Raw genomic sequence first — 21674 nt, forward strand, 5'->3', positions numbered from 1 at the left:
TGAGTGAGTCACCGAGAGAGGAAAGAATGAGTCTGTTCCTGTGTCTGTCTCCCCTCAGGATGTGCCGACACAAAAACACACACACACCGTCGCTCTCAAACACACACTCACAGGTGCATACTTGCTCTTAACCCAAAGATTAGACACGTTCCCTACCACCATATGTTCCATTTTCTTTTATTTTGTGACTTCATCATTATTTTCCTTACCTCATTATTTTCTGTTTTTTAATAGCTTCAAAAGAAGCTGTTTGTGTTTTTCCACATCACTCGAGATGCGGCTTCCATGCCAAAATTCATGGCAGACATCCCTGAAATGTACAGTTTCTAGGCGAAAAAAATAGAGCCATTCAGCTCCACCTTGAAGTGCAGACGAGAACCTGAAACAGCATTACAGGAGTAAAATTACAAGTATTATCAAACAGTTAAATGACTCAATAAAATGTGAAAAATCCAAATAATTTGAGACTTTCTCATTTAATGTCAGACCAAATGCAGTACTTAAATTCAAATTTAAGTAATTCAATTCAAAATATGTGATATGATTTGATAACCATTGACTCAGGCCTCTGCTTGAAAATTAAATGCCCAAAATAAATATAGTATTTCTCTGCAACTACAAGGTCTAAATAAATAATCCTGGTATCATAATAAATGTAACACTTGTGAGATTTTTGCGATCGTGTAAGCATCAGAATGTACTTGGCCTGAGTAAATTCAGAAATAAGACAGCAAATGAAAGATTTGACCTCAGTCGAACAAAACTTTACACTTTTAGAGTGAATATCGATTTGGAATTAAGCAGTTTCTATCAAAAATGTATTGCAAACCATATCACAGCACCTGAACGTTACCTGTGCATACACTGATGCGCATAAAGTAAAGCAGAGCAAATTCAGAGAGATTTTAGTTGTGACTTGTAAAGGTGGAATTTCAGAATTGGCCATTTTAGGGAGATTTTTGTGCCATCTGTTCCTTTCAGGTAACTATAAAACTCATTTAATGTCACTTACATTTCACTTAAGGTGTCCATCTAAAAACAACTGTTTTTGGCTTTATTTGGAAATATCAGTCAGTCAGATCTTTACACATATTCCCATGCAAGGAAAACCATCATAAATAGAAAGAATCAGTAGGTTAATATTTACTTACATTGTCATTTCTGGTTATTGAGCAAAATAACTAAAATGTCAGAAACCAGCATAACTGCAGCATTATACACAGTGTGCGCCCCAAAGCATGAAAAAATTTGTACCAAGAGCCCGTGGTCATGATGATCCAGGCATGTAACAGCTTTGACTCACGACCTCACTATTTCTGAAACTCTATCAGCGTTAATGTTCCTCCAGATGTGAAAAGTCATTCATCACAGTTCCTTTAATGCTTTCTGATTTTGAACAGTAATAGCTGAGTTCAGTTAACGCGCAGATATCTTTGAACATCTCCCCCAAAGCCATATCATCTCTGTGAGATAACACACCGCTCTTTAAACGAACACCATCAAATTCCTTTGTTGTTTTGATAATAAAAGCAGACAATTAAGTGTCATTAAGATAATGGAATGTTTTTCGGTGATGACATATGTAATCATTTTTTGGCAACGATACAACACGAACAGAGAGGCCTTGCATGAGAAAATGCATAACTATAACTCAGGTGAAAATCATACTTTTTCCACCTCCCTCATACCTTCATCTAATTTATCATTTGTCGACTTGTCTTTTCGGTGGTAACAGCTAGTTTCCAGCCCTGAACAGGAGGCAGCGATCTCGCGCCCTTAGATTGGCCTCGAGGGTGCTCATTTTTTCCTCAACAGGAGATTTGACCGCGGACTCGCAGGTGCCGTTTTTGTTCCTCGGTCTTCACATGACGTGTTTCGACAAGCCCCGAATTCACAGGAGCTCAGCAGCAATATTACCCTTTTTCCACATCATTAGCAGCCCAGCTTGTGTGCCAAAATGAGAGATCACAGTGTTATGACAATACATCCATGCTTTTTTGAAGCTGCCATGCAAATGCAGCATTACTATGCTAATCAGTGTACTTCAGTGTCTGTCACTGTATTTCTCTTGTCCTTGGATGACCTTGGACGACAGGGGAATGTTCTCGAGGGACTTATCTGCAGAGACGTACACAGCCAGGCATTATGCTGCAACTCTTTTCACTCTACTTACTGTCAACTTGAATTACTGCTTTAATCCGTCTCTGTATTTATATTCCTGCTTTTTCTGTTTTCATACTTAAAGATTCTCTCCAGACACATTTTTTAGAGATGTACACTACTCTTTCTTCTCATTAAATGGTCAGTAACCCCGACTTTTACAAAAGAGACAAGGTTAAAAACACACCTACTCCTCTTCCCCTGTGTAATATGGAGAATTTGAGATGCCACCACAAATGGCCAGGAAATACACAATGAGCAGTTTACACAGTGCCAACCGCAGCATGTTTATGTTCCCTGAACCCTGTGTTCCCTCAAATCCATATGTTCCTTCAGTGCCACGTTCCCTCAGATCCCTATGTTGTCTCGGCCCGATGTTCCCTCACCTGTATGTTGTCAGTCTGCAGACATCTTTTCATTTATAGTTGTAGCTTACTAATGTATGAAAAATGTTTCCAAAGGCACTAAAGATACCATTCACAACCTTTCACAATGAAAAAAATATATGCATACCGACCTGAACCTCACCAGCCTGCTGGTGGAAACGCCACATAGGTTACATACTCTGGCTTTAAGGAAGCCAAGCTGAGTCTTCCCATGTGTGTTTCATAGTCTGATTTTGGCAGCATACTGTTACTGTCATATAACGCTTTTACTGAACGGGCTGGAAAACACTTCAAGGGGTTTCGAAACATCATGTTACTTGAAACAGGGAGCTGAAATCATTCTAGCAAACTTCCCTTTTTTTCATTTTGTGCGTGTCTCCCTTTTTTATCGTTCTGGGTCCGCTCTCCATGTTCACACGCTTTTCTGTGTCCGTGAAGGCAGCGCAGGCAGATTTCTTTCGGAGTTGTTTTTTTTCCCTCTGCAGCAGTTTGAGGAGAATGAGTCGCAGGGTGGATAATTGATCCGTCAGTCCAGTCAGAGCTGATCAGATCAGGTCGATGGTTGAGAGGAGGAGAGTAGAGGCGAGTGATGCAAACTTGTAGACCCTACAAGAATAACAAATAAGCCTCGCTCTCACTGCGCCTGCCAGTCTGCTGCTTGGTCTGTGCCCAGAGTATCTTTGCATTCCAAGAGTGTGGTGCAGTACATAACCAAACTGGATATAAATATATATATGTATTCTAACAGTGCTCCTCACCAGTGACCCTGCTCCAAAAATAGAAATTCTGTTTGTGGCGGTGGATGTTTTGTTAGCAGCTAGCTGCTACAAATTATGTGTGAGAAACCCTGTAAATATTCTTTGTACCCTTTTGCATTTTGATAACAGAAGGATTTTATAAAATCAGTGAGTTAATTAAAAGCGTGACATGGATGCGGAGATGCACTTTAGCTATTTTATGATGTCTGCCAACAGTTTTGACGTTCTGCTCAACTGGATCCAGCCCAGTGTTGCTCACGCTGGGACACAAACATTTCTACAGGATCCCCACGGAGACCTAGAAGTCTTTTAAAAAAAAGCCTTGAATTTAATACCCTCAAAATAAGGCCTTAAAGAGTCTTACATTTGTAAACAGAATCCTGAATTTTGTGACAAAGATCTTACATTTTTTTGAATTGTTGAATTTGAATTGTCAAAAAGGAACTGAAATGACATCATTTCTGTCATGTGACACACATCAAAAGTGTCAGTCGCCCCCTACCATAAATCTGGCTTCAGTGTTCGTTCTGTCTGTAGTTTTGCAGCTTGATGACAGATCACTCTCTTAATTTGACATTTCTGGGAGGTCCAGAGAAGACCTCCCCCTTCACATTAGGAATGCCGAAACAGCCCGCTAAAGTCTGCAGATTCTTTACATCAGTTTATAATGCAAATGTCGACCATCTGAGGGGAGGCAACCAACAAGAAACAAACATCCTGGGGTGAAGGGGTCTTTAAAGTCACAAGAGAAACTTGTAAGAAGTCACAGCGCCTTTGAAGAGCATTGTGTTGGTTTCTGCGGTAACACTCTGCAGTCCCAGTATACCCACGCTTGGTGCCAAAACTATCAGGCAGTAAAATGTTTGTCTGGATACTGTCTCCGTAAACAGCGCGGTCCATCAGCCTCAGCCCGAGCTCGACATGTAGACATCAACATAAACAAACCTCAATCAGAAAACACATTGGGCCGCTATAGTTTTTTGTGTACTGGACGATTCATGTGGATATCAGATTATGTGATTATCCGTCATACATCCTCTCACGCTGTCATTTTTATATACACTATAGAGGCGATAACTTGTGTGTGTCTTCACAGGGAGAGCGAGGCTCTGAGGGGCCAAGGGGGCTCAGAGGACAGCCGGGCGCTGGAATCAAAGGAGAGAAGGTAGAGTACAGAGCGGCTGTAAATAAGACGGCTGGCTGAAATGCTTTCACACAGGCGTGAAGATAAAGCCAGAGTCCTGTTCCAAGAAGGCCAAGAGTTGGCAGAGTCACCAGTGAAAGCATTCAGCGTGCTGTTATATATGAGGTCACAGTCTACAGGTGATGAATCAAGGTTAAAGCCTGGAGAGTGTAGGAGGAGTGCAGCTTCACAGTTTTGTGCTGATGAATGTGAGAAAGCTGGCTCTGCACTGACATGGTCACACAATTACAGAAAGGTGTTCTCTCTACCTTTCAGGATGTCTCTGCAGATCACTGCAGCCATCTGGTAATCTTCTAACCCACGAGCGTCGACGGAACATGACATGAGCTGATTTAAAATGTGTTTTAAAGTTACATAATTCAGCTTATGTCACTGGAATATGACGTTAACATTCGGGAATGAATAAAAATGTTTCCCCGCAGAAAACATGGGTCTTTTAAACCATAAAGTTTTTTTTTTTTTTTTTTTTTTTACATGGGAGTTCCTGACCCAGATTGTGCTGACAGCTTTACTGTAGCCGTGTGGAGAAGTTCATCACAGATAATTGCAATGTTTTTGTGTGGTAATGACAAACCGGTGCCTACGGGGGTCTCTGTGCATTAACATCACACATTTATGACGTTAATGTTGCATGGCAGATAATGGCAGATGAAAAGGCAATTGTCATCAAGTTTTTTTTGTACAAAAGGAATTTACTACACAACAGTATAAATCCGTCACCGAGCCAAAAGGAAATGCACAAGATCTTGGCAGAGACTCATTTACAGTTGGATGCTTTCCACATGTGATAAATCAAGATCCCAGTTGGCATGTGAGGTTGATGCACTGTCATTCAATCAACACTTACATGTTGTTATCATCATTAACCTCCAGTCCTATCTGATCCTGTAGGGGGATTTTGGTGCTCCAGGTCTTCCAGGGCCGCTCGGCCTCCCAGGAGCTGGCATACAGGGCGAGAAGGCAAGTACTTAAATAAAATGATTGGTTTCGAATCTTAACTGCCATACAATTATAGTTTTGCATGTTATTCCTGAACGTAAATGCCATATCGATCTAATTTGGGGACTGTGGAAAAATTACTGGGGTGCAGCGGAAGGTTGAAACTCGTGTTTTGCTTTTTATAAAACAAGATTTAACAAACAGCCGGGGGACGAGTTCCCTTGTGGGTAATAAGACAGAATGGCTTCTCTGATTGATTGTATCCCTTTTTTTAACTGCGCATCATGAGACAGTGTTGACCCTTAGAAACCCAGATTGACATCAGTTTTCTTGTGCTGTGTTCAGATGCCTTTTTTCTGTGAAACCTTGAATAATAAAGTTTTTAAGATTAGGTTACAGAAAAAAGCACACATTTAGCTTTACTTTTTACTAATTACTTGGCCTGATCATTGGGCCTTATGCCTGTATTTGTGAAAGAAACCAAACCAATTTGCTCAGGTTCCAAAGGGTTAAAGGAATGTGATACTAAATTTGTACTAATACAAGACAGTACAGCTGGCACAGGTTTCCTACAGATCCTTAAAAAGTCTTTATTAAATGAAGGCATTAAATTCATTAAGTTATCTAAAAAAAAATACAATAGACATTTAGACAAAAGTAGTACTTTTTCTTGTTTCATATTTTTTTTCTCAAATTTTTGTAGGCTAATTGTAAAATTGGTCTAAAATTGAATTCCGAGTGGCATTAAAAGGTCTTAAAATCTAACATGCTGTAGAAACCCTGAAGCAGACTACGTTCAATGACTAATTTATTATAGAACTAAGCGTAGTATTTTTCAGACTTGACCACCATGCAGTCATTTTCATACAGTCCCTTAGCAATCCAGTTTTACTTCGTGTGATTTTTAATGGTTGGCTTCTGTTTTAATCACTGCATCCATCCTTTCTTGCAGGGCGTGGAAGGACCAAGGGGGCCACCAGGGAGCAGAGGTCCACCAGGAGAGGGCTTTCCTGGACCCAAGGTTTGAACATACACTCATTATGTTGTTTAGTTTGGTGAATTAATTCTTTCAGGGGCTCAGAAATCAATGCTGCTCCTGCACCAAACATTAGCAACAGTAAGTGGATGTTTTCTCACACAGGGAGACCAAGGTTTGCCGGGCGAGGTTGGCGCCCCAGGAGAGAGAGGGGCTGGAGACCCTGGAGCCAAGGTCAGTCAAAGCAGTTCATATTTTTACAGTATTGTACATTAACCAATCCGTAAGCTGACACAGATGCATGAATGTGTCCTCAGGGTGAGCCGGGGTCACCGGGAATGTCTGGTTTGCCCGGTCTGCCGGGGGAGGACGGAGCTCCTGGACAGAAGGTCGTTAAACTTACCACCTACTGTATGTCTGTTTGCACCGATGTCAAGCTCTTAATGCAGTAATGGAGTAATGCATCATGAATGTTTGTGTCTGTAGGGTGAGCCGGGACCTGTAGGTCTCAGAGGGCCAGAGGGGGCAGCTGGAATTGGCACCCAGGGTGAAAAGGTGAAAAAAAGTGACGTTTCTTGCCCTTTTTTGGGCATGCTTTGCACTCTTTGCTGACTTATATATAATAAGTAGAGTCACTGCTATCAGACTAATAACTGTATTCCCAATGTGATTTTTAAGGGTGACCAAGGCCAAAGAGGAATTAGGGGCTTAACTGGTCCACCTGGCATTGCTGGACCCTCGGGACCAAAGGTGAGGAGCTGTTAAGCTTGATTAGCTATTGAGCAATTCCAATTAATTTCTTTGCAATGAGACTCTGTCCGCGGCCTGCTGAAAGGGTATACAGTGGTAAGGAATTACGAGAAAAGTTGAGTTATGAGTTATTGATTGTAACTACTTGTCTTGTTTAAATCTTCTTCAGGGAGAACCAGGAGCACAGGGAAGGTTGGGTTTACCGGGTCCTCCAGGCCGTTTCGTCTCCGGGCCGAAGGTGACTACTCCCAGTCTCCTTTAGTGATATTAGAAAACTGTGAAAGCCTATTGCGTTTGCACATTTACACAAAACAAGTGATTCTGATTGTTCTGATTGTTAAAAACAAGTTTTTCCACAGTCACCATACTCTTCATTTCAGTTGTTTTTTCGAAAGGGTTGAAAGTGGAAGAAACTCTTGGCAGGAGTGACAGTTTTCACTGGTAACACAGCAGGCTGCTCTCACAAACTGTTCATATGTTTTCCAAGAAACGTGTTCAAACCTGTGTGAACTTTGACGAAACTTTGAGGCATCAATACATCCTCACCGTGATTGTTTTCCTAAATTACAGTAACTTTACTTGCCTAAATCTAACCTCCAGGGCTGATTTTTTATCATGTAACTGTATATTAACCCTTTAACACTCACACTAAGAAATTCCTTTGCAAAATATATATGCAACGTTATAGACTATAGAATATGTTAACAAAATGCATTCATTTCTTTTTTTTTAAAAAATCGAAATATAAAAGTGACTTCACGCAAAAAATAATGAAAAAAATAAATAAAAATATTTAGATATGAGTAAAAGAAGAATCTAGTTTAAAAAAATCTGTATAAAATATATGGTAAAAAAACAAATTGTCAAAGTTATAAAATAAAAATCAGAAAATGAAAGTAACTTCATAAAATAAACAAACAGAATAAATGAATATAAAAAATAAACAAATGAAAATAAATACAAATAATAACGAATCTAGTAATAAAATCTGTTTTGAAATGTAAAAAAATAGTCAATTTAATATGATAAAAATGGAATTGAATAGAATTACAGTATAATGAAATAAGTAATAAGTAAAATGCATTGTATAAAAACATCTAAATAAAATGAAATTGGGTTTTGCTGAATTTTTAGTAAAGCAATTGGATTGCAAAAAATGTCCACCATGCGGTTGCAATTCCTGTTAAAGGGTGAGGATACCGTACGAAACTGTTGAGCGTGCAGGATATCATACGACCCGTTCCACGAGAATACGTTAAACACAGTGACGTCATGTCAGCAGCAGTTCAGAACAAAAGAAAAGTTTGTACTTCTTTTTCCAAACAGGTGCATGAGAGAGAGGGACGAGCAGGACACGACTCAGGGAAAAATTAACACACACTGCAAAAACTTGCAAAGATCATTACTTTAATGCAACATTTTGATTCAGTGTTTCTTGTACCAAAATGTTGTATTAAAATATTGATTTTTGCAAGTTAGAAAATGTTTTTTCTCCAAGTTATGGCAGCAGCAGTGGAAGTATGGAAATCCTTTACCTAATTGTGTCTTCTGGCACAGTGTTTCCAGGAAGTGTTATTGTTGGCACCGCTGTCGCAAAGGAAACAAATGACTTATAATTATACTTTTTGGTAAATGGGCATGGCGACTAATAGCTACCAGGGGAGGCACATTGGTTGAAGCACTTCCTCTTTTCAGTGAGAGCGAGGCTCATGGAGAACCGATCCAAACATTGACGGCGTCATTATTCTAATGCCATGACATTGTGCAATCAACGTTTAATTCATCACGATAACTTAAGTCTCCTCTTCGCTGATTTTTGTTCCATCTGGTCTCGTCAACGAAAAGATCTCATTTTACTTCGTCAACATCTTGAGGGTCTTGGGAGTTTATGGGGTCTGATCAGGGGCCCACAACTCCCTTTTGTCCCATGTTTTGTGGGCCCCAACTGTTTCATGTATAGCAATGCATCATATTATATAATCTCATCACAGGGTTTGTTTGTAAAATCTTAATCTGCAAAGTAGATTTATCTGCCAAATAAGTATATTTGAGAACTAATCACAATATTAGCCTTTGTATGAGATGATAAGTTAATTAGTGCTCATGTGTGTTTTAGGGTGATCTTGGCCCAGGTGGTCCTCCTGGTCCGATTGGGGAGACTGGATACGGACTTCCTGGCCCAAAGGTAACACTGAGTATTAACCTCGATTCTAAAACGCAACAATGTGTTTGTAACTTGGATGATTGCGTGTTGACACACTCTTGAAGCATGTTGTCATAGCTGAACAGTCTATGTTTGGAAAATCAATTATCGGGTGGATTTAATGAGAGGCAGATCCAGCAGCACATGTGCGTACTTTCATCATGGGAATCGTTTCCCAGCATCCAGCAGGAACAGAGAAGACGTCAACATTTGTTCATAAGAAATTCAAATCATAAAATGCTACAATATGTTTTGCTGTTCTAACCTTCTTCCCCTGTTTTGATGTATTGCACAAAAGTTAAAATACAGAAGCACAAACGGAGCAGACAGCACATGTGTCTGTTTCAACATCCACATTCCTCTTCACTTTCCTTTGAACGTCTATCTGTGAATCATTAAGTGTCTTTTGTGTGACTGAGTTATTGACCGATTTTCTCTGTAGGGTGACCGTGGAGACTCAGGTCCTACGGGTCCTGTTGGTCCCAAAGGAGACGGCTATCCGGGCCCCATGGTGAGGAACTGATTCAAAGCAGGACATGCCCATTTGTCTGCATATAAATCTGTTCGTTTGTACACAGCACATTTAGTCGTCCGTCCATCTGTCTTCCTGATTCTGCCCATCAGTTCCAGCCGTACATCAATCCATGAGACATTTATTACCAAAAGTTACAGTACCTGACCCTCGTATATCCTTGATGAGGACCATAGCAAGGAGACGCAGGAGGGCAAATTCAGAGCACAGGAACATTTGGGTTGGTAGGCGTTTATGTGGCTTCTGAGGAGGAGATTAGTTCAGTTTTAAGATTATTAAAAGTGTAAGTATCATTATTGTTTGTTTGCAACAGAGCTTAATTTGTGCTAATTCCAGTGGAAAAATCCCGTAGGCTTTTTGATGAGGGAGCCAGGGCGACGTTAGCCTCCAGTTGTACAGAAAAACATCATCCCTAGGACAGTTTAAAACTCACTAATGAGCAATTTGTGTCTAGTTTGTTGGGGAGGCTATGTGCCATACTGTTTCTTGGCAAAGACTAGTCATTTCCTGGAGCTTTCTAGCAAAAACCTGAACTATTCCTTTAATATTTTTACCCTTTCTGAGAGTGTACTCTACGTTGATGCTGTGTGTTGTTTAGGGCCCTCCTGGTCTGCCTGGACTTCCAGGAGAACCCGGCCTGGAAGGAGTTGGCCTCCCTGGACCAAAGGTGAGAAACTGGACTTGTCAGACCAAAAATAATGTTTGCAAAGTGAGTGCATGTTTGTAGCAATGAGAAAGCATTACAGCGTGATGTGATGTATTACCTGGAATGATAAAGATGGTTCCTTTGTCAAAATCAGGAGCGTAACACTTCACCTCACGTTAAGACTTTTGCAAAATGAACCTCCACTGTAAAAAAAAAAAAAAATTTAAAAAAAACAGAGGCGAAGCAATTGTCCAATACCGTAAGATCAATTTCAGAGTGTTTGAATGTGCGCTGAAGATAAGTGAAAGTATCTCCCCAGTGAAAGATGTGGTCATTTGTTCGAGGAAACTAATTAAAGGAAACGAGGTTTTACTCAGCACAGGAGTTCATTTATTTGATGGATTGTGAATTGCTGTTTTATAAGTGTTCATATATCTTTGCAGGGCGATGTTGGTTTCCGAGGACTGCCTGGTTTACCGGGACCTCCAGGCGAAGGCCTCCAAGGACCTGTGGTACAACATAACTTTTACTTTTTTTTTCAGATTTGACATTGCAGTTCTTCAAACTACAGTGACTTCAATTTAGACTTTTCATTTACCTTTTATAAGTCGAAAAAAAGCAGCCTGTCTTCTGCTTCTGCAAACACGAGTCAAGGACAACATTGCAATGTGTTTACTTATGCAGAAAGCCTGCTGTAATTTTATTTGACATACAGCCAAACAGTCGTGATTGAGTCATATTCTCTGAAGGATTACGTCTTTGCTGGAGTCAAAGAGTTCCAGATTGGAAGAACGAGTGCTTCATCTTGCGCGTGAACGTGCCCACCACAGGGGCCGTATATTCTAAAGCTGCCAGTTCATTTGTTCGGGGGATTTATCCTGATTTTCCTCGCAGCTCTCTGACACATTGGTGCAGAGTGTGAATCTCAGCAGACATACTTGTCTGATGAGAAGCAGGCCTGACTGCAGCAACACCCAGCACCCATATGTCCCCAGATATCCCGTCCAGAGTCCCTGCAGGCTTCAGAGCAGCGTTTCTGCAGGTCTGGGCGCTGTCACACTCATGCAGAGGTAGGCAGGATTTAATTGGGGACTTGACTGCCGTCATGTTGGCAGACTCCAGCCCTCGTCCATATTGAGAGAATAATGATGATGTCAGAAAGTCATGACTCAGTATTATGAGACACAGACAGTCCTCACCTCCAAATGCTTTTTTCCTAGAAATATGACAAGCTGTTTTATAATGTGACAAATTCGTTCTAAATCTGTTCAAGAAAGAGGAATCACTGGGCACACATGCGTGATACATGGCTGGTCTGTTGTGTAACATGCTCAGTCAACTCAAGTTTGATTTATGTAGCAAAAGTAGAGTTGCAAGGATGTTGTTAATGGATGTTTAAAGGATCAGAGCAGATTTTCCTAGTTTGAGGTTATTACATGTGATCCATCCAGTAATTATGAGACATCTGACTCATTTTGAAGTCGTATTGAGTCAGTCATCTATTCTGGAAGCTGTAAACATTTAACAATGTTGACAAAAAGGGCCAGCAGTGAGGCAGTTTTATCATATCAGTACTTCTAAAGTGACGTAGTAAATGTACACACTGTCACTGTGAGGAGGAGGGGACGGTGGATGGCGTGACAGCTAGACGCGACATCAGCTAAGCTGCAGACCACCGTTTCACTGCTCAAATGTGATGCTTACTGCCTCTTCTGTGCTGCAGGGTAACCCTGGGCGGCCTGGCCCTCCAGGGCCAACAGGGCCACAAGGACAAGGAGTTCAAGGACCAAAGGTTGGCTAGCTATATTCTTACAAAAAAAATCAAGTATCTGCCCTGCACATATTAAGTATTAAATGTATGTGTGTGATTCAGGGTGAACAGGGGGCTCAGGGCGTGACGGGGCCGAGGGGGATGCCTGGAGAAGGCTTCCCTGGAGCTAAAGTGAGTCACCATGTTGTCCTCGAGTATTTGAATGTGCGTTTGTGTGCATGTATTATTATTTGATTGCTTACATTTCGCCATTCCATGTGCATCAGGGTGACCGCGGCTCAGCAGGGGAGAGAGGGCTGAAGGGAATCAAAGGGGATCTGGGAGATCCTGGAACCCCGGGACTTCCTGTGAGTTACACAGATGATGTTTTTATATGTCCATTAACTGCATGCTGCTTTATGGGATTGATGTTCTTACCCTTGTAATCAGTCACCTGAGCAAATATTTGTCTAGTTAATGGAATTTAAAATGTGTTAAATTCATGACACCTTTACAGTAATATATATCTACTTTTTATATTCTCATCTTAGGGTCGCCCTGGTGTCAAAGGTGAAGCCGGCCTCACTGTGAGTCTTCTCTTTCTGTCATCTGCTTTTTCCAGCAGTGAAATGTAAATATGTATATATACTCAAGTACTGTACTTAGTGGGTAAATAAGGTATTTTTCTAAATAGGCCCTGTTTACCCATGTTTTTGTATCTAAGTGACTAATGGAGACAACATTTTTTAATATCGGTGTAGTGTTGAAAGAGACCACTGCAATGTAATCCTTGCAAGTAATTAAGCACCGGCAGTTAAGCACCAACTAAACGTGCTTGTTTTTGCTACTGACAGGCTCAGATTGTTATTCTAAGTGCATGACAACATTTTGGAAAGGATCCCTACAGAGGTCGACCTCTTTCAAAGGGTAAGATCCTTTTTGTTACACCAGATGCAGCCAAACACGCCAGACTCCATTTACATAAACAGCCATTTTATCATCATAAAACCAACTACATTCAAAGTCACGAAAGCAAAATAGAACTTACAGAAAACATCTTGGTTTGTTTCTCCATTGTTCCTACAATCACCAGCTCTAGTTGATATGAAATAAACCCTTAATTCACTCAGTTAGATGTGGAAATATGCAGGCTCGCACCCTTCAATCACTGTTTATCTAAATGAAGTATGTCTGTAGGGATCTTTTTCAGAAAGTTGTCAGACATTTATAACAGTCTGAGTCTTTCAGTGGCAAAAAAGTACTTTGAGTGGATGTAAATAAACGGTGCTCAATTGACTAGAGACCAGGAACCAGGCTTTACATTGCAGCCTGTTTCACAGCTGCTTGCTGCAGAGGTCTTGCCTTTTACTCGACCAGTTTCAAACACTGTTGTCCCCATTAGACACAAAATAAGGAAAAATAGAGTCCAGGTTGGAAAATACCAAAGTTACCCCTTAAGTACAAGTTAAAGATGCTTGTACTTTACCTGAATATTTCATTTTATGCTACTTTATACTCTGGTCTACTACATCTGAGAGGTAAATATTGTACTTTTTACATTACGTTTGTCTGACACTTTAGTAACTTTTCAGATTACATTTTTTTCACACCTTTCGTGTCTCCAAATTTAGCGATTCCGAATTTGAAAGTTTCTGATAAACCGCAGGATAGCGTGTTCCTTAAAAATACTGCTATTTTTACATAATTAAAGGATCTGAATGACTTTTTCATCAGTTACTGCTCATGTTTATTTATACACTCACGCTGTGTTGGTGTATTCATTTCAGAGAGAGGACATCATTCGGATGATCAAAGAGATCTGTGGTAGAGTATCTTGTGATCTTTGCAATATTTATTTCCCTTCTCAGTATTGACTTCATGTTATAAGAGGAGACTGAGTTTCTGCATCGAAGCCACTGTCTCATCCTATCTGTGAATCAGTAGATCAGATTCCACACAGTGAACCTCGTCAAAGTGACATTTCAGCCATGATCTCATACGCTGCTGTGATGTGATTCCAGGATGTGGGATCAAGTGTAAGGAGAGGCCCATGGAGCTGGTGTTTGTCATTGACAGCTCCGAGAGCGTGGGCCCAGAGAACTTTGAGATCATCAAGGACTTTGTGAACGCACTGGTGGACCGGGTCACGGTGGGCCGTAACGCCACCAGGATCGGCCTGGTGCTCTACAGCCTGGAGGTGAAGCTGGTGTTCAACCTGGCGCGATACGTCACCAAACAGGACATCAAGCAGGCCATCAGGAACATCCCATACATGGGAGAGGGCACCTACACCGGCACAGCCATCCGCAAAGCCACCCAGGAGGCCTTCTACACTTCACGCGTGGGAGTCAGCAAAGTGGCCATCGTGATCACCGACGGACAGACGGACAAGCGAGAGCCCGTGAAGCTGGATATCGCCGTGCGAGAAGCACACGCTGCCAATATCGAGATGTTTGCTCTGGGGATTGTGAACACATCTGACCCAACACAAGCTGAGTTCATGAGAGAGCTCAATCTGATCGCCTCCGACCCCGACAGCGAGCACATGTTCCTCATTGATGACTTCAACACCCTGCCAGGTTAGAGGAACTCTTTTTTGGTTACACTGCATCAATACTAGTGCAGAGATACGAGATTATTGCATAAATGATTAGCTTATATTGGTACCTGCTCATGTGTTGGCTAAGAAATGTCTCAACACAAATGTTAAATAAAGTTAGGAGTAATTTGTGAGCTCTAAAGGTGCTGGTAGGCTGGTTTCTTTTAACTTTAGACAGAGCCGTGTTTTCTGTTTTCAGACTATGTGCTAAGCTTAGAAAACCACGTACCAGATTTGATTTAATATTAATGTAACCATAGAAACTCACTATAACTGTACTCTTGTGGCGAGCGGCGATTCTTGTCCTCCCACCTGCCCCACACCTACCGCACAGCGCAAGAGGAGAGCGGAAGAGCCGTGGACTGCGATTACTCTCTTCATCTCTCTTTTTCCCTGATGGTCTGAATCAGTCGATATATTTGGCAGCTTATAGAAATGATCTCAAAAATTGAAATAGGAGAGAGATGGCAGCACTGTTGACCAGATAATACACAAGATGAAAGTTCACGAAAAACTTATTGGCAATCTATCCAATCATTTTCGAGACATTTCTCTAATGTGAACCTCATGGTTGCCCTAAAGAAAAGTCGGGGAATACTGCAGTCGGTAGGACACGTCCTCTGCAGAGCGTTAACGTCTGTAGGAAATGTCATTGCAATCTATCCGATAGCTGTTAAGATATTTCAGTCTGGACCATAATGGTGGACCCTCTGTTGCCATCTCCCGCTAGCCTGGCTAAAAAAAATCTCTATCAGTCTCAAGAGACAACATGTCCTGTGTCCCTGGCTCTGACTTCTCCTCTCTTTGTCTCTCTGTCTCAGCGCTGGAATCCAAGCTGGTCAGCCAGTTCTGTGAGGACGAGAACGGAGCCCTGATATATAACAGGATAACTAACGGCTACAACGGCTATGGAAACAACGGCTACAATGGATACAATGGCAACAGGAATGGCAACAATGGGAACTATGTGGTCGGTGGCTATGGGTACCGACCTGTGACTGAGAAGGAAGTCGTGAGCGGTCGACAGAGCGGCACCAGCACTGGCACCAGCGCTCAGAGCCACGGAGGCCGGGTAGAAACCACCCAGCAAGGCAGCAAAGGATCCAGCACAGCACATGTATGAAACACAGGAGTGTGTGATCATTATGAAAATGTAACCATCGCACTGTTTAACGCTGTTGGCTGGTTTTGTCACCATCAGGGAGGAGGAGGGCAGCATGTGTTCACTGAGACACAATTTGGAAGAGAGCGAGGGGACACATTTAACCGCAACACCTCAGACGACGAGGACTCATCCAGCACCCAAGGCTCCTCCTCATCTTCATCATCATCATCATCATCTTCTTCATCATCTTCTACAAGAATAACCACATCATCCTCAGGTGTATCCATACAGCACGTGCCTGCACCAAAGCCAGCTCTTCCCAAAGGTACAGACGGTGCAGTTTGCTCTTACACTTTTTATAATTGTCTCTGATAGTCACGCAGAGACATGACACCGTCACACTCACATTGACAAAACACAGCCACAACAACAGTTTCATAGTAATTAGAGGAAAACAAGTGAAGCTGCTTCCTGTGAATGATGCAGGAACTCTTCAGGCAACACAAATAAAATGAATCATACCCTCAGGTTCTATTAGAAACAAACAGGCAACACTGTATATTACTATAGCGTCCACATGAGGGGATTTGAATGCGTCATTCCTTTAAGTGTCCTCAAAATAGTATTTTCCTGAGACACATATTTGAATTAAAAAATAGCCAGATTTGACGTAAAACATGCCTCTTCTCTCCAGTATATTAGAACGAGATGGAACTCGGCTCGTGGTGCTCAAAGTGCCGAAAAAATACATTTGAAAACTCAGCACCAACAAGAAATAATGATCCAGTTACTCAAGATAGTCCACAGAGCTTGTTGTGAGCAGTTTGATGTAGGAACTATTTTCTTTCTACCGAACTACACCTGCCAGTGCATCTACTAACGGACGAGAGGCTTGTGACGGCACGAGATGCAAAAGTTTTGAAGGCGATATCCTCATTTGAGCTGTCACGGTATGCGCAGTGATACAGTCGGCACGTGTAGTTCCTAGTTTTAAGGTCATAGATATCAGTCCAATTGGGCAGATTTGTCAATTTCATATTAATTTCCAAAAGTTCGAATCATATGTGTTGAACGAACGTACCTGTGTAAGATGTAGCGTAAGGACTATTCCCACAGCAATTTAGATTTAAGCCTCTAGATTACAGTTTAAGTTTTACAGTATAAAGAGACAGACATATTACTGCAATTATTGCAAAATGTGCTTCAGTTTGGAAAAGACGAGACCATAATTCATAAAAGAAACATTGTGTACCGTTCGAATGGTATCGCATAAGGTCACTCGGCTGGAAATTCAGAAAGCTTGAACCAATATCCGTGTAAAGGGAGCTATTCTGTGGTGCTCCTCTAAATCATTTCTGCAGATAACTTCATCATTTTTGCTGCTGTTCTGTTGAACCTGCTCCTCAATCAGGAGCTGGTTTGACAAAGATCGACCGTGACTGCGTCTGAGATCAAACTAACAGTCAGACTTCACACGGATGTTTTTGACTATGTTCAGCAAGACAAATTTGCCGTGAATTCTGGCTTTAAAAAGATTTATTTTTCTTTTTAATTATAAATCACGGCTTAGAGAGAAACTGCATCAAACTCCTCAGCTCTGTTCACTCTTGCAGAAAATATTTCCATTCTCAAAGACTTCAACAGTTAATTCAACAGGGATTCAGCAAAGAGTGCAACAGTGTCGTAGCAGAGCTCAGTGTTTGAGCGAAGTCCTCAGTGTTCTCGCTGCTGCATATTTCCAAAGGTTTGCTCATTATTAGCTCCACAACACTGTTAACAAACCTCATGTTTTGAGCCACGTTTGCATCTGTTGTTACCGGAGATACGTTTGTCTCATTCACGTGATATCTCGAAAAAAAACACTCATGACTCACGAACTGATTAGATCTTTGTACAAAAAGGTCATGGTGACCTCACAAAAAACATTTTGGCCATAACTCAAGAATTCATGCCCTAATTATGACAACATTTCACACAAATGTCTCAATGGAAAAAATGAGTGGAGACATTTTATGTCTAAAACATTAACGTGCGACTTCACTGTGACGTCGTGATGTTTTCTGGCCATTATTCAGCGCCATGACTCAGGAACAGAAGGGGAGACATGTGGTCAGATAATGAAGTGAAACTGATTTTATACATACTCTGCGCTGCTTGGAAGGAGATGTGTGTAAACATCCACGTTTTAGACTTTGCAGCTTCTTTGCAGAAACATCCATCATGTCATGGCTATCGATGTAAACTGGGACCTGGCTGGTTGGCAGAGGCATAAATCAGCGAGGCGATGATTCTAGTTTTGTCTTTTGAATCAGGCTGGTCTTAATTTGGCTTTTTTTTAAGCCGAACATTACAGACCAGTCTAACAGGGTTCCTGCGGATCTTTCAAAAGTCCCAAAAGGTATTGGTAAGTAGTCTAAAATTAAGGACTGAATTGGTATTAAAATGCCTTAAATGAATATTTCAGAAGTCTTAAAAGTGCTAAATCCCACTTCCTTTAAGTTTTAGGAACCCTGGTCTAAAATATTCCTGTAAGTCGAGTCAAACTCAGCATCCAGCTGCGTGTTTATAGTAAAACTACAGCTAAAGTTAGCCAGACGCAAGGTAACAAATCCTCTTCACCCTTTGTCAGTATGTGAGTATTGATATGTGATCAGATCTGCTTGATGCGGCTTGATAGATGAATCTCCAGTGAAGCTCCAGTCTGCTGTGTTTCGAGTCCACGTGCTGGAGAGACCTCCGGGGTTATGATAAGAGCTCTGTGATTGACAGGCTCCGTAATGAGGTCATATAGGTGGGGAGCAGGGAGGCCAATTATTTTTGATGCAGTGTGGATGATTAGATAGAATCTGCTGTTTTTCCTGCAGAGACAGTTCCCCTGGACCCTCGCTGCGGCCTGGTTCTGGACCAGGGCACATGTCGGGACTATAACATCCGCTGGTACTATGACAAGCAGGCCAACGCCTGCGCCCAGTTCTGGTACGGAGGCTGTAACGGCAACAAGAACCGCTTTGACACGGAGGAGGAGTGCAAGAGGACGTGTGTGATGGGCAGATCCACAGGTACGCTCTCATGATTCATCCCCACCAAATCGACGCCATTTATGTCATTCACACCTTGCCTGTCGAACAACAAATCTGCCGTTTTCTTCCTTTTATGTTTTTTTGCAATTTCCTCAGCCGAAATGAGGCCGTAACAATTTTATTGGTCCCAAATGTTTTAGAGTATTGACTTTCTCACGTGTTTTCTTTTTCCAGGAGGCTGAGTGAACGCATCTGCCGTACATCTGCTGTAGATACTTCAAGGAGGGGCAGCTAATACCAGCCATTTTCACAGGGTTATGTAAAGTTTCTGCATAATTCTCAGGCATAAACATGTACACTGATGTTCCATATCACTGATGCATTACAGTTCCTGTCTTTGCGCCCCCTCCTGTACCACTTATTGTAAAATTATCCTCCTCTAATTACAGTGAAAGAGAGGCCAGCTTTGATAGATACCTCCGTTGTGTTTTTTTTTATTTTTTATATCCGCATCCAACGCAGGAGATGCTCCATCACGCCTACTCAGGAATACAGACGAGCACTCACTGTGTGTGTCCACTTTCCCGGGGATTCCCACACCTCTAGGACATGATCATGGTTTTTCTTCGGTCTGTGAGTGATGCAAAGATTGTGAAAAAAATGGACTGACTCGTAATTAACTGGTGCCTCATCAATGTCAGAATCACAAATCACATCAGTCAGTCGTTATGTCATTAAAGACATAGTGTAGCTATTCAAATCACTGTAGGGCATATCAGCGCATAATCACATCAAAGAGCCAATAACACGACACACATGAAGCCTCTCATCACTTATATCAATAAAATATAGTTTGTTCTTTTTATATATAAAATGACTGATGCTCTGTAACTTCATGTTGTGCATTTGAATGTGTTTTTTTTTCTGAATTTGAAATGTGATGTTTTGTGTTTACATGATTTCACTTCTTATTACTACTAACTGTCTACATTTGTTCAAGCAGGATGGACGGACACACACACACACATACACACACTGCCCTCTACTGGGTAACACATGCCGATGTCACTGAAGTCGGTACAACAGCACATGATACTAGAATTGTACTTACAGTGTTAAGCAACTGGTTTGTTACTATATTCCCCAGCTGTACTGACTGTATGAATCCATATTTTACAACATTTTATGTCAAACATGTTTAATAAATCTGATCTAAACTAATACAGTATTTGCAAAGACATCACATTCATGTAGCAGCACTATATGATTTTTTTTTCCTTTACTGTATTTATATTAAAATTCAGTCTTTCCATATCATATAAAAAAGTGGCCAAATTAGTTACACAGAAAATCTGTATTAGGGCTTTATTTTCCCATGATAATTAAATAAGTAGCAAATAAACCAACATGTCTATTTTGAGAAATACATTAAACATAGGTTACAAATTCGATTAGTGATTAAATGTTATCTCTAAAGAAATGACTTATTTTGCCTGATAACAGCTTAATATATAGTCCAGTTTCAGCATTATATCCCACCAGTTGTTCAACCAATCATTTGAGAGTTAGATAAAACCTGTTGACTGTTGATGTCTATTTGGGACTTTTATATTACGAACGCACGCGTTTCTAAGCTATAGGTAATCTGACAGTTAGCCAAACTGTAACCAAGATACTTTGTTTAGATTATTTTGCAATAAAAAACAAATAATATTCTGTTAAATGGAGGTATCATTTGGCATAAATTTTGCATTAAGTAATGTCTCTGCTAATGTGCATTTTTGTGCAAAATCTTGTTTTTTTTAAATGCGCTTAATGCAAAATTTGAGCACGGCAGCTAATGGTGCTAACTCCATAAACTGTGCTAAACAACGGCAACAGCATTGATAGAGCCAATCATGTTAACCCGGGGGTATTGGATGGTGGGTACTTCGATTATGCAATATTACTGTCCTGATATCAGTGGTAACCGTCATAAGGGTTAAATGCAAAGTGCCCGCATTTAGCTAGCCAATGGGATACACGTCTGCGCTAACATGCATGCACTGCACAGCGTTCCACAACAAACTACAGAGAAGCTCAGATTACAACACACACACAGAGGTAGCGTGACTTCATTCTCTGCTCAGGATGCCATTACTCTACTATATCTTTACATAGCAAATACTGGTTTGCTGCTTTATCAGTGCTATGAGTGCTGCATACAGAATTTTCAAGAATTAAAATGTTTAAATTCAGGTAGTTCACTTCAAATTCTTTGTTTTGTCCCTTAAACCAAACAAAATATTGCTGAAGAAGCTGCAGCTTTTTTTTTTTTATAGAAGTGCAACATACACTTTTCTCTGCCCTCCTCCCCACCCCCAGAAACAGTCCCTAAATATTCTACAAAAATGAAAACATATTTTCAAGAGATGTTTCAGAGCTTTGCTTTATTAATCTACTGAGGCTTAAGGGAAGTGTCAGAGCTTTCTTTCGCAGAATCTGCTCTCCCCTTCTGCTTAAATTACATGTTAGACACTCCTCGACAAGTGGCGTAGTCTGATCTATCTTTAGTGCTGCCCACGGGAGAAATGTTACCTAACTCTACACACTCCGCACACTTTATCAGACCACTGAAATAAGACGTAACAATGTGAGATCCCATTG

General features: G+C 41.1%; 1 protein-coding gene across 1 annotated transcript in view; it reads left to right on the top strand.

Annotated features, from left to right (window-relative positions):
* The window catches only part of LOC121962975 (collagen alpha-1(XXVIII) chain-like), a 36953-nt gene extending 16356 nt beyond the window's left edge, over positions 1-20597 (top strand). Inside the window, 22 exon segments of the mRNA XM_042513329.1 lie at positions 4401-4469; positions 5400-5468; positions 6400-6468; positions 6589-6657; positions 6741-6812; positions 6910-6978; positions 7102-7173; positions 7343-7411; positions 9290-9358; positions 9819-9887; positions 10507-10575; positions 10998-11066; positions 12278-12346; positions 12428-12496; positions 12592-12672; positions 12856-12891; positions 14092-14128; positions 14326-14883; positions 15725-16020; positions 16105-16333; positions 18873-19067; positions 19263-20597. Of these exon segments, the coding sequence (XP_042369263.1) occupies positions 4401-4469; positions 5400-5468; positions 6400-6468; positions 6589-6657; positions 6741-6812; positions 6910-6978; positions 7102-7173; positions 7343-7411; positions 9290-9358; positions 9819-9887; positions 10507-10575; positions 10998-11066; positions 12278-12346; positions 12428-12496; positions 12592-12672; positions 12856-12891; positions 14092-14128; positions 14326-14883; positions 15725-16020; positions 16105-16333; positions 18873-19067; positions 19263-19270 (2412 nt within the window). The 3' untranslated portion in view covers positions 19271-20597.
* Positions 20598-21674: the final 1077 nt, after the last annotated feature.

The sequence above is a fragment of the Plectropomus leopardus genome, chromosome 24, assembly GCF_008729295.1.
Source record: "Plectropomus leopardus isolate mb chromosome 24, YSFRI_Pleo_2.0, whole genome shotgun sequence".
Lineage (NCBI taxonomy): Eukaryota > Metazoa > Chordata > Actinopteri > Perciformes > Serranidae > Plectropomus > Plectropomus leopardus.